The sequence below is a fragment of the Aedes albopictus genome, chromosome 2, assembly GCF_035046485.1.
Source record: "Aedes albopictus strain Foshan chromosome 2, AalbF5, whole genome shotgun sequence".
Classification (NCBI taxonomy): domain Eukaryota; kingdom Metazoa; phylum Arthropoda; class Insecta; order Diptera; family Culicidae; genus Aedes; species Aedes albopictus.
The window spans coordinates 129656616-129670557 of NC_085137.1; the positions used below are offsets into that span (position 1 = coordinate 129656616).

The 13942-nt window shown below is 39.4% G+C and overlaps 2 protein-coding genes across 10 annotated transcripts in view; one reads left to right on the forward strand and one right to left on the reverse strand.

Annotated features, from left to right (window-relative positions):
• LOC109417226 (restin homolog) overlaps nucleotides 1–13942 on the forward strand; it is a 427171-nt gene that overhangs the window by 17692 nt on the left and 395537 nt on the right. The window lies entirely within an intron of this gene.
• LOC134288766 (uncharacterized) lies at nucleotides 4333–9892 on the reverse strand. Its single transcript, XM_062854638.1, has 3 exons — nucleotides 9600–9892; nucleotides 8737–8909; nucleotides 4333–5414 (listed from the first exon to the last, which is right to left on the reverse strand). The coding sequence occupies exons 1-3, from the start codon at nucleotides 9890–9892 to the stop codon at nucleotides 4333–4335; spliced, it is 1548 nt and encodes a 515-aa protein (XP_062710622.1).

Below are 13942 nucleotides of genomic sequence, written 5' to 3' on the forward strand. Positions count from 1 at the left end.
GGGACGGGAAGAAAGCAAATCTCATAACAGCGGTGAGGGACTGTACCGCCTACGAATTCATGCGACTTGCTGTATGCTATACTTCGATGCTTTCAATTTATACGACCCAATGTGTTATTTTTTATCCAAAATTTCTTTGAGTATTCAAGATATTCCTTGAGTACACCAGGTTTTTCCCTTGTAAAGAATTAGCATAGTAAAAATTCACAAATAAAAACAAATTTAAAAAAGCGGTTTTCCCTGTTAAATAAAATTCCCCGAGGATTCCCGGTTTCCTTTGTAACTTTTCCAGGTAATATATAACCTGAAACTGGTACAAACAATCAAGAATATCTGCATATTTTCGTTTTGAATTTTGGGTTATTGGCTTATTTGTGTGAACATTTTTTGGGCATATTCGTGATTTTTAGTTAAACAAAATGTGAGTGTAATGTTAGCATCCAAATTTTATCATATGCATGTCAGGTACATTCTAACGGAAAATTATAGCCAATCAACTACATGTTTTATTGCTTTAAATTTTGTTTTATTGACTATGTTGTATGAAAATTATGGTATTTTAAAAACTTTTTTAGTAAAATATGTTAAGAGTGCCATGAAAACGTCACTATTGTTTATCAAATATGTCCAGTATTCTTTCACAAATAATTTCAAAGCAAAAAACCACAACGCATTGCCACACATTTTTATTTGTTGACTACTTTGTGTGAAGAATGTGGTATTTTCCTAGTATTTCGAGCGAAATAAAACATGAGTTTAATAAAACATCACTAGTATTGTTCAAATAAACCCACTTAACTACTACGATAAATGCAAAGTTAAAAAACTACATGTCATTGCTTTAAAATTTGGCTTATTGGCCTTTTTGTGTAAAAATGTGGTATTTTTGTACATTTTTTGATGAAAAAAATATATGTGTAATGTAAACTTCAAAATTTTATCAAAATCATGCCCAGCACATTCTATTGGAAATTTAAGGCTAAAAACTACATGTTATGGCTTTAAATTATGTTTTTTGTAACTTTTTGAGTAAAATAAATTAAGAGTGTCATAAAAACGTGACTATTGTTCTTCAAATATGTTCTGTACTCTTTCACGGATAATTTCTAGGCAAAAACTACAATGCATTGGTTTTTGTGTGAATCAAAATTTGAGTGTAATGAAAACATCACTATTATTCTTCAAGTATGTCCCCCAAACTACTAAGAACAATTCAAGGCTAAAAAACTACAAGTTATCGTTTTAAGTTTAGTTTTGTTGATTACTTTGTGTAAAAAATATGAAATTTTCGTAGTTTATCGGGTAAAACAAAATAAGAGTGCAATGAGAACATTTTCATTGTTCATAAAAAACGTCCAGTACAATTCTATGAACAATTTAAGACCAAAAAAACTATATGTCATCGCTTTGAATATTGATTTATTGCTTATTTTATGTGAAAATATGGTATTTTAGAAGTTGTTTCAGTAAATTAAAATATCAGTGTACTGAATCATCACTTATTTTGCATAAACATGTTCACTCCGGCTGTACGCTTGATTTAGGGTAAAAAAAACCATATGTCATCGCTTTAAATTTTATTTTATTGATCTAAGTGTGGAAAAAATGCGCTCTGAAAAAAAAGGAATTGTCTTTTGCTTAATAATTTTGGGTAGACGCATCTATTTTGAAATCTTTAAAATGGACGCTCTAGTGGACGCTATTCTTGAAACCTGTCCGGTTTCATCGCAAAAAAAAGGTTTTAAAATCGGTTGAAAAACAGCCGAGAAATGCCTTGTCAAAGTTGGACTTCCGACTTTTTTTGGACCCTTGGTAGTTCGCGGGAGTTTTCACCCCCTCTGTAGTTTAAGTGTTAACCAAAAGATGTGTTGTATTTTATGTAATTTTTATCGGCTTTTAGCATAGCTAAGTGATGTATTGAACAGTAGAGGACAAATATAAACCAAAACGATTTGTATTTACAATGTTATAATGATCCATCCTTAGGTGGCCCATCTTGCCTCATCCCACCCTAAATGATCTCTCTTATTCTCATAACATATGCACTGAAAACTTATTTATGACGGTGATCGTTCACCTTCTTGTGAGCATTTTATACTTGTAATTGTGTATATTGATCAGAAGATTTCGTTTGTTGATTGTTTATTTTATAACATTACTAGCTGTCCCGGCAAACGTCGCACTGCCTGCCTACTGTGTTTTTTGACATACAGCTCCCTGCCTCTCATCTTTTTAATTCCAATGCTTTGCTACTTGCCATGAAATCGATCTAATGTAATAAAACTTCGTACCGACACTAACAGTGACGGACCGCACAAACTTAGCAAAAATACTGATGCATAGTTTCGGATCAAATAAGTGTGGCCAGCACCGTAATGTGGCGGACTGTACAAAAATACAGAAGAATTCCATAAAAACGAAACAAAATTGTTGAAAAATTGTACCGACTCTTGAAGTGACAAACTTTGCAGTTCTTTTTGAGTAAAAATATGAAGGATGATTTTGAACTAAAAGATACATATAAAGCGTCTTTTAAAGAACAATAAGGAACAAGCTCACTGAATATCATTCCTTGACTCGAGCCCTCGTTGGTCCATCGCGAAAAATGATACGATCTCGCGCACTATTTTCCAACACTCGCACTGCCGTGAATCGCAAGACAGTCCCATCTGTAAAAAGCAGGCATTGAGAAAATGGACGCTGAAGTTATCAAATTCGATTTCTATGTGAAACTTAAAAAACCCGTCATGAATTGAAAACTTCTGCGATCATCATGAAACTTTTACAAACTGTTTCAAACGTGAAAACGTAACTAAGAAAAATATAAAATTAGCTAATACAATGTTCAGTTTTGTACTACAGGGTACACAAGTTCACAAGTCATTACTTTTCATTATGGGACAATCTGACTTGGCGTTGTTTTTCGATTTTACTGAACATGCTATATATTTTTATTCACGAAGCTGAAAGATCATCCAAAGATAGATCGAAAACTGCCATTAACTCAATTTTGCCCAAAGTGCAGATAGGACTGACTTGCGATTCACGGCAGTGCAGGTACAACAAGGAACAACACAATACTCCCTAATTATGAGACCACATTTTAGGAAATTTGATCGACAAAAACACCTTATAACGAAAAGAACAAAACTATCGAAAATACCAAAAGTCACCCTTTCGTGACGAACCAGCACAATTGTGCTGTTGAGCCATAACAGTTTTGCGTATTTTTTCATCCGTTTAGGCTTTGTTTTATGTGATGTAAATGTTGCGGAATAGCAATATGCAATCGAACAAGGGGTAGGACAGCCTGATCTAATATCAAAATTTGGATAAATATCAAAAATATTAAACCCTATATTAAAAATATCATCAGGTATGCATTGATTATTCGTATTGTTTGTAACTGACACTTGCAGCCTGACCCTAAGTTTTGAGAGTAGATATGTGCAATTAGATCCATAGACATTCAAGGGATCTCGATCAGTAAAGTAAAAATGATCGAGCCGTGGTCTTTTCAGAAAAGCCCGTTTCACCAGCTAATACTTTGTAGAGTCGGAATTTCTTTTAAAAAAACAACTAAACTACCTGCGTTGACAATTGAGCGATGAAAGAGGTCTGAGCCTCGTGTGCTGTGCCTATTTATTATATAAAAGTGCTGATGCTACATTTCATTGGTCGTTACCTGTGGCGTGATACGCGCCTTTCGCTCTGATTGGTTAATCCACCTATCAGTGTGTTCCTAACGATTCCCCTCTTTTAAAAAAAAAAGTCGTCCTCGACTTTCTCTGCTCCACGCCTACTGTGGGATGAACCTGGGTTGTCTCGTTGGGTAGCTCACGCTCATCTTTTGTGTTGACTTGCCAGATGATGTTTCCTTAGCCTCGGTAATCGTCTCATGCTGATTTTGGTTAATCGTAACTGATGCTTTCCTTGTCAATAACGTCCTGATTATGCAACCTAGCACGACTCCAATTATTGCTAGGGTTGTTACCGATATCGATCCGAAAGATAACCAGTGCAGTAAATGAATCCTTCCTTGAATGCTTTCACTGGTAACATTCAGATGCTGAATATGTTCTCGATGCATCATATGAAGAATCTGTAAATGCTCCAGAGGTATGCGATCTATTACGTTAGTAAAATTTACCTTTAATCCAGTGCCAGTGGTTGGGATAAAAGTTTTGCCTGGGATATCCACGTTTATGTTGGTGAAACGTTCGCCGTCTAATAGTATTGTACATTCCGAAAACTGGATAAGATAGGAACCTTCCAGTTTGTTGTGATGCAGACTACAGTTCGACTTTAGCATAATGTCGGCATCCTGCACAATTATTGTTCCATCGTTGATCCGTTTGACAATGTTTCTGCTATAGACTTTCTCCATCGGGCAATGGGCTGAAGAGATTCAAGCTGCGAAGATTGGCAGATAAACTGATCTGCATATGAGTCACAAACAGATTTTGTAGAATAAGGAGTGGTTCCATTTAAGTAGAAATTGGTGTCTAGATGGACTCGAGTTCCATTGAATATAACTGCTTCGACTTGGTATAGAGTGTAGATTTCGTTTGTTACTTTGGGTACCCTCAGAATGTACTTGATGGAATCCTTGGTGGTTATCACATATGCTTGAGCGATTTCTAGTACACTTTCCGCTGTGGCTATATTGAGTCCTTGATCTTTCAGAAAATTTTGGGCAACAGTTAGTTCGGTGAGGCTAATCAATCGGCTGCTGGGGATGTTAAATCGGGCTAAGGTTATGGCTTCGCCGATTGTTTCTATTTGTTGAGTGAGCTCGTCAATGTTGAAAAGTAGATTGACCGATGAAAAACCCTCGGTGAACTCCATTGAAAGGTTGTTGAACTTTGAAATGAGCACATTTATACTATCTGTCATTATCCTGATTCTAGTATCAAGACCTGAGTTAATCTTTATCTGGTTGTTCTCCTGATCAATCATTAAATTTATGGTCGCGTTTATAAGCCTAATGTCGTCGGCGTCTGGGGTTCCTGATATATACTTCCAACCTCTTCCCAAACTATCCCATCTTCTGACTCGTTTTTCAGATGTTTGAATTTTACCAAATGCGAGAGATAATTTATCAATTTTCGTTTTAATAATGGGATTCAACAATTTATCATGGACAATCTTTTCCTGCGCTTCTGAATATAAAAAATTTATTACTTGCCTAATGGGGCCTAGCTCTATTGGATGAATAATTCTCAAGTAGCTATTGCAAATTTTAGCGGTACCGATCGGGACTATGATGACGGGGTTCTGCCTGATATCGTGAATAAAAATTTCCGCCTTTCCTAACGTCAGCAGGAGAAGTCTGTAAGAAAAATAAAGTGCGTTTACTTTTGTAAAAATTACAAAATTCGTTTTAGATGTTTCTTGTGTGTTTTGACATTGTTCTTATCCGTAATCGTTTTTTCTGTTTGATCTATTATTTCTGCGATTTTATAACGATGGTTAAGCAATGAAGGTTTTGCTTTGCATTTTGCGTAGACATGTGCGTTTTGGATTTGCCTATACTCTTCCTCGTCTAAACAAGGAATTTTGTAATTTTGGTGCTTAACGTGCAATTCGATATTATCTAAGGCTGTTTGCAATTTCTTGGCGGCATCCGAAGCTATTTTTATCTTATTTAAAGAATTTGAAGTACCGTAAACTATGTCTCTTGGTGCCATTTTTGTCACAGAATGTTTTGTTTCATTATACAAAGCGACGACTAATTTAAGACCATCATATAGATCCAAATTGCCTGTCTTATCTCTATTGGCTTGGTACATCTCAATTATGGTACTGTGAAATCTTTCTACAATTCCGTTACTGTTACTACAGCTTACAAAATGTAATGATATATTGAGGTCATTCATAAATTTAATCATTGTTGGGTTTCGAAAGTTTGTTGCTTGATCACAAATGACTTGTTTAGGCATGCCGAAAGTTGAAAAGTAACGTGTCAATGTTTCGATGATCGTCTCCGTTTGTTCATTTTCTATTTTGTACAACTGGCCAAATTTTGAAAATGCGTCAACTATGGTTAGAAATTTTTCGGTTTCTTTTACGAAGACATCCATGTAGACTGTATCAAAAGGTCTTTCATATACACGTCTCGTAATAGGGATTTTGAATGGATGTCTTTCATATTTAGCGAGTTTGCAATCCTCGCAATTTTTAGAAAAATATTGTAATTTTTTGAACAGGCCGGGGAAAAAGACGGATTTGCTAACTTCATCAAAGATAATTTTAAAATTACGATGGTTGAAACAGTGACTCTTTCTAATAAATTCGTCCTGCTCCCGTGTATCGACAATATCGGGTAATCGCAGATTGCAGAATTCGATTTTCACCTTATCCTTAAGGTGTTTGGCTGCGATACTTCCACACTGTTTCGCTACTTCCAGTGGAGCGAAAATTCCATTTGTTGTATTCGGGTTTATTTGCTCTTTGAGAATTCGAAGTAGACTTTCTTCATTATAATTCGGTTGGTGGTAGACATGTCGGGTATAGCCTGGAAATATTTGAATAAGTGAGTAAGGGCTTTTACGTTTGTTATCAGTAACTCGTAGAAAAATTTGATTTTTGAATTTGTTGATAGGGTGAATACTGTAAAATTTATCTTGAGGGTATACTTCGTTTTCGTAATTGTTGACTTCCATCCTTGGGATCCTTGAGAGTCCGTCCGCCACGACGTTCTGCTTTCCTTTCTTATAAACAATAGTGAAATCGAACTGTTCCAAATAGAGACGCTGCCGGGTTACTCTTCCTGTGGAATCTGTGAGTTTTAGTTCCTTCGTAAGAGGTTCATGATCAGTATATATAGTAAATCTTTTACCAAAAAGATACGGTCTGAAAGTTTTTGTCGCAAAATATATAGCAAGCAGTTCCTTCGCGGTAGCAGAATAGTTTTCCTCTGCTCTAGAGAGGGTTCGTGATAAATATGCAATAGGTCTTTCTTTTCCCTCGAACATTTGGCTCAGAACAGCCCCAATCGCCACATTGGAGGCGTCTGTCGTTACAATGAATGGTTCGTCGAAATTTGGATAAGCCAACAGAAGATCGGTGGTCATTATTTCTTTGAGTTTTTCAAATGCGGCTTTGTAATCATTGGAAATATTAATATCCTTTTTCTTGCCCCTTAGTTGCTCTGTCATAGGTTTTGCTATTTTAGCGAACCGAGGAATGAAACGTCGGTAGTAACTTACTGTTCCCAAAAAAGATTTTAATTGCTTCGGTGTGGTGGGGATTGGCCATTTCTTCACAGCCTCTATCTTACGAGGGTTTGGACGTACGCCCTCGGTAGTGACCAAGTGGCCTAAAAACTCGACCTCCTTTCTTAAAAATTCGCACTTATCACACTGTATTTTAAGATTGGCGTCTTGCAGAGTATTGAGAACTTTAGCAATATCTTGAAGATGTGTTTCCAAATTTGGGGAGTAGATGATTATATCATCCATATAAACGAAACAGCGGATTCCCAAATGCTTTCTCAGGATAGAGTCCATCAACCTTTGAAAGGTTGCTGGTGCATTTTTTAGGCCAAAAGGCATACGTACAAATTCGTATTTCCCATGGTCTACGTTGAACGCTGTTTTGGGGACGTCTGCTGGATCCACTTCAATTTGGTGGAATCCGCTCGCCAAGTCAATGACGCTGAAATATTGGGCTTTGCCTAACCTGTCGAGAATTTCGCTGACCTCTGGAATAGGGTACCTATCCGCAGGGGTTTTGACATTAAGTTTTCTGTAATCGATCACTATTCGATACTTCTTTTTACCGGAATTGTCAATTTTTTTGAGGACGACCCAAATGGGTGACGTCCACTGGGAGGAGGATTCCCTAATTATCCCATTATCAAGAAGCTTATCAATTTCCTTTTGAACCTCATCGCGAAGATGATAGGGATATTTATATGCTTTTTGATGAATTGGAATTTCATCGGTGGTTTTAATTGCATGCTTTATTTCATGCGTGAAGGAAAGTTTTTGATTTTCTTGAAGGAAAATCCCTTTGAAGCGTTTGAGGGTTTTGAGAAGAAGTCGCTTCTCTTCCCTATTCATATGATCAGAAGGGAAATCAAATTTGATATTGCCTTCTGGTTTATCTACTATCATGCCGTCGTTGATAAAAGGTTCAACAATATGAATTTTGTCGGGTTTAGTAGTTCCTAAATGGACCAGAGCTGAATTGTTAACTGCGCGATACATTCCTGGCTTAACGGTAACTTCTGGTGTCAGATTTAACTCGTCTTCGACAAGAAAATCGCCGTTGCTTGTAGTGACAATACTACAAACATTTTCGATGCATGTATTGAAGTTCAAAGCAGATAATGAATATTTAGACATAGGAAAAGTTTTATCTGAAATAATAAGGCAGTTGCTTTTGGTGTCAATTTTAGCGCCCATTTTGGCTAAGTTTTCGTAGCCGATTAAGCCGTCGAAAAAATTGTGAAATTTAAATACATAATATGTTAATTTTGCATTTGAACATTCCGGAAACAGATTTGTCTTGACAAATTTGTTTGCAACAAATTTTCCATTTTTGTTTTTTATAATTGCCGGATTTGCGGTTGTTTGATATCGTTTAACGTGCGAGGGACTTATAAAAGATTTATTTGCGCCTGTATCTATAAGAAAGTTCAATGTTCCTTTAGACGTAAGCAATTTCATATATGGAATGTAATTTAAGTCTTCTTTTTTATTTTCCTGACCCTCTGAAAATTTAGCTCACTTGCCTCGCCGCAGTCATCATCGTCCGACGTCATTGCTGTCGTCGTCGTTGGTGCATCGACCGCGTCAGCAAGTTCTTCATACTCATCAGAGTCGTCCGCTTCATGCAGCTCGTTTACGTTATGGTCGGTTTTTATTTTGCGATATGGATGTTTCCCTGGCACTGGTTTATCACTGGATGGTTTCGAATAAGTTTTTGATGTGTGGCTATGAGCACTGTGGTTAGAGTTACCAGGTTTATTTCTATCAAAGTTTCTGGTAGGCCGATATCTGGTTTCCGCGTTCTGATTAACGCAGACTGACTGATACGCTGCTTCCAAGCTTTTTGGATTTGATTGCCGAATAATGGAACCTAAGGGTTCGCCTATGTTATCCAAATATTTGGTTATGGTTATGTGGTCTATAAGGTCGTTTATTGACATGGGGTGCGTTTGCAGATTGGAAAGGCCGCACGGGACGACGTGTAATTTTTCCTATCTTCCCTCTCTTTCTAACAATTTGCCTCGCGATTTTGAAGAAGCAAATATCAATTTTCACTGCACTGACGTAGCTGAAACTTTAGTCGATTGTGCACCACAAGTGAGCAAATGAACGATCAAATTTCTAGTCAATAATATGAAGTAGAAGTTGAGATTTGCATCTTACTAGCAACAGAGCAATGGCGGACGATTCAACCACCGTCCCGTCCGGCCTTGTTTTGTGTTTAATTCTTTGATGTCATTAAAGAACTTCAGGTTTGTTTTGTCACCTTTCTTAAGGTGGAACAAAAACGATAAATTTGTAGTGAGATCTTTTTGATCCCCGTAATTTTCAAAAAGTATCTTTTTGATACCTGTAATTGTTTTGGGATTGCCATTCGCGCACAATATCGTACGGGCTTCTCCCTTTATTTTGTTTTTAATGGCCCTAATGTAGTGGCCGTCGAAGGTGTCAGGTGCACCATCCTGTCCTTTGATGACGTAGTCATCATAAATTTCATCGAGCTCTTCGAGCCACGCGGAGAGTTCCCTCCGATTGCCAGTAAATTCTGACATATTTTTTATTGGGTCAGGTATCACAAAAGGATTCACCTGGTTACCCTGATGCAACATTTGCTTCTTAAGGTCATCTAGCTGAGCCTTTAGCTGCTCGATTTCGCTCTGTCTTGTTTCAGGCATGTTTAGGTATGGGGTGAACTTTGCTGATCAAATTGTATTACAATAAAACACTAACACTTTCGGAAAATTACCGGATTAATACACTACAAACACAATAAATCACTACCACTTTTTGGAATAATAAAGAATTAAAGTAGTTCACTTACCCGAAAATAATGGTGGCCATGTAAATCGCCGTGGCGTGCTTTCGATCGGTTGGGCTGGTTCCTTAGTCTTCTGTGTAACGTGATCCCTTGGATGTGAGATGTCGCCGCTGCTAATGGAAGTCCAGTTTCACTGTCGTCTTAAACACTTTTTTAAACACCACTACGCGATATCCTACCGCCGCTGCGCCAGCTAATACTTTGTAGAGTCGGAATTTCTTTTTAAAAAACAACTAAACTACCTGCGTTGACAATTGAGCGATGAAAGAGGTCTGAGCCTCGTGTGCTGTGCCTATTTATTATATAAAAGTGCTGATGCTACATTTCATTGGTCGTTACCTGTGGCGTGATACGCGCCTTTCGCTCTGATTGGTTAATCCACCTATCAGTGTGTTCCTAACGACCCGATCACCCGGATCTGAAGAGAACGCTTGGAAAAAAATGCTTCCTCTCAACAACTCTCTCATACATTTTTCCACCTCGTGTTTCGCACCAAGAAAGAACATATTTACAGCAGATCGAAATAGATAAAGTAGAGGTTCTCGTACCAAATGACACCCTCTACCCTGGGCATGCATGTGTAAGCAAGGCCGATGACAAAGCATATAATTTTGATCTAAGGGTAATAAAAAAGTGGTTATACGTAGAAGACATTTCCCGCTTCCTCGTATTTATTAAAGAACCCTAAGCTTTGGACTTTATACAATAGTTATTATATACATTCTGTTTAATAAAAGAAATCACTGTTTAAGAATGTAACCAAAAACACTCTGGTTATCGAGATTCAGGTATCAGATATCAAGAATTGTGAAAGCACGCAATTTCCTCGTTGCACAGGCTGGAATTCCCATCCTCCCATAAAACTACCATTCCAGGGCAGTTGGCCCTTGTAATTGAATTGATTATGTAAATGCAGCAATAAAAAAATAAGAAACATAAATATACTTTCGCAATAAATTCGACATTCAATCCGTGTGTTTCTGTTGACAGATGTTTGTTGATAGGATAATCTTTTCAATCATCCGAGCTGCTTTGATGATATTAAAAATATTAAAAATATCAACCTGATATTAAAACTATATCAACGAGGTGACCTCCCCCTTGCAATCGAAGCAACATAAGCATAGTAACATAAGCATAGCAACAGATGTTATTATGTAGTAATAAATTGTTCAGTAGTTTTTCAACCCTTATTACGTGCAGACGTGTATTATTCCAAGAGGTTATTGGTCCAGCAGTTAAAGATGGATCGCCTCGGTGTTGAGAAGCTGAACTGAACAATCAATACTACAGCAGCTGGAAGTTTACCGTGGAGCTGTTGCTGGTGAGGGAGGACCTGTGGCGTTTCGTGGACCCAGGACAACCGCCAGTGGAATTCGCGCCAACGGAAGGACATCCAGGAAACGCTGCTGCAGTTGCTGCTTGGAAGGCTGGTGATCAGAAAGCGAGGGCGACCATCGGACTGCTAGTGGAACAGAAGCAACACGTTTTGATCCGGAACACTACTTCTGCAAGAGAAGCCTGGGAGAACCTGCAGCGTCACCACGAACGGATTACTCTTTCTGCGAAGGTCGGACTGTTTTACCAGCTGTGCGAGATGCGGTACGTGGACGGCGGAGATATCGAGCAGCATTTTTATGAAATGGAGCGCTTGTTCGAGAAACTTTCCAAGGCTGGCACGAATCTCGGCCGTGAACTAGAGGTGATGATCGTTCTACGAAGCTTACCGAAGTCATTCAGCACGCTGACCACCGCACTCGACTGTCGCAGAGAAGATGAAGTTACGCTGGAACTTGTGAAGCAAAAAGTTATCGATGAAGTCCTGAAGCGTGGACGCGAAGGTTCATCCGATCAAGCTTTGAAGGTGGAGGACCGGATGCAGAAGAAGGTTAGTTCAATTGTGTGCCACAACTGCAAAAGAACTGGACACAAGAAGAAGGATTGCAACGTGAAGGCTAAAAGGGAAAACCGGGGCGAAGGAAGGCAACACCGATCAGCACAAGCCAAGGTAACAACTCCAGAAGCAGGAGGATTCGCGTTCACTGTTACGAATTCTGTTCGAGAATGGATCGTGGACTCGGGTGCATCAGATGACCCGAAATCCTTTTCCCAAGAAGGCCAAACAAAAAATCGAAAGCTATCATGGATCTGGTGCATAGCGACTTGTGCAGACCGATGAACACGAAGACCCCAGGCGGTTGCAGGTATTTTCTTACATTCATTGACGACTTCAGCCGTTATTCGTGGATTTATTTCCTGCGGAACAAATCGGAAGCTGCTGATTGTTTTGACCAGTTCGTTCGAATGATGACGACACAGCATGGAAAAACCCCGAAGATATTGAGATCGGACCAAGGTGGCGAATACTGCAACAAGATGATCGAGAATACGTGCAAGAGTTTCGGTATACTGCAGCAGTTTACTACAGCCTACACCCCCGAACAAAATGGTGTGGCCGAGCGAAGGAACAGATACCTGGTAGAGATGGCACGCTGCATGTTATTGGACGCCAAGCTGGGATATCAGTATTGGGCAGAAGCGGTGAGTACAGCAAATTTCCTACATAACGTTTTACCGACGAGGGCCAAGGAGATCACACCACACGAAACTATATACGGGCTCAAACCGGACTTGTCGGAGATGCATGTGTTCGGTGTCAAGGCCTACGTGCACATTCCAAAGGAGCAACGAACAAAGTTGAAGCCGAACGCGAAGAAGATGACGTTTGTCGGATACTCTCCACAGCACAAAGGATACCGAATGATTGATTTGAAGACCAACAAGATTGTGATAAGCCGAGATGTGAGGTTCCTATCGGAAGATGAGCCGGAAATGTTTGTTGCATCGGAGGAAGCTACAGTCGAGTATGAGTTCCGAAACAGCGATGTGCAGGATGTAACAGAACAACAGTTGGAAAATCCAGTTGACGATAATGAAGAACCAGAGGTCGATGGAAACGTAACATTATTCGAAGACGCTAACGAGTTCGAAGATGACGATGAAAGCGAAGATTCCAATGTTTCCATTCAGGAGGAGCTCGAGGTCAGACGCTCAGGACGGAGCACCAAAGGAGTTGCACCGCAGCGGTTTCACGTGGAAATGCTAAAGGATGTTTCCTCGTTCGAACAATCAGGAGAACCTGGATCGTACCAAGATGCTGTCAGCGGTCGGGAGTGTGAGCAGTGGAAGGCTGCTATCAAGGAGGAACTAGACTCTCACGAAGAAAACGGGACCTGGGAGTTAGCCGACCTGCCACCGGGAGTTAAGCCAGTTGGTTGCCGGTGGATTTTCAAGAAGAAACGGGATGCAACAGGAAAGGTTACGCGATACAAGGCCCGTCTTGTTGCACAAGGCTTCACGCAAGTATACGGACAGGATTTCGATGAAGTTTTTGCGCCTGTGGCTAAGCAGGTGACGCTCCGTGTTCTTTTGACGATTGCTGCAAGAAAGAATCTCCTTTTGAAACACATCGACATCAAGACTGCCTATTTGTACGGTACGCTTGACGAGCAGATTTGCATGCGACTTCCGCCGGGAGTCGAAGCTGCTGGGAAGAAAACCGGGTGCCTGCTGAAGAGAGGCAAGACTTCTTTCATTCTTCTTTACGTGGATGATATGCTGGTGGCGTGCTCAAACCAGGAGGAGTATGAAGAAATGTCGACGTTGTTAGGAAGAGAATTCAACCTGACGGAACTGGGCGAAGTTCATAGCTACCTCGGAATAGAGATCAAGAAGCGTGGAAACAACTACTACCTTAACCAAACTGCATACATCCGGCAACTGGCAGAACGGTTCGGAATGCAAGAAGCAAAATGTTCAAGAATTCCAATGGATCCTGGCTATATCCAACAAAAGGAGGAGGGAGACAGGCTGCCGAACAACGAGATGTATCAGAGCCTAATCGGCG

Excerpts from the sequence above, each read along its gene's own strand:
- LOC134288766 (XM_062854638.1), bottom strand. The coding sequence starts at position 9,892 with ATGCCTGAAACAAGACAGAGCGAAATCGAGCAGCTAAAGGCTCAGCTA. Across the intron at positions 8,910-9,599 it reads GGAGAAGCCCGTACGATATT|TGATAAACCAGTGCCAGGGA; the intron begins GTGCGCGAATGG and ends GAAACCATCCAG. Across the intron at positions 5,415-8,736 it reads TGATGACTGCGGCGAGGCAA|AACAATGTCAAAACACACAA; the intron begins GTGAGCTAAATT and ends ATTACGGATAAG.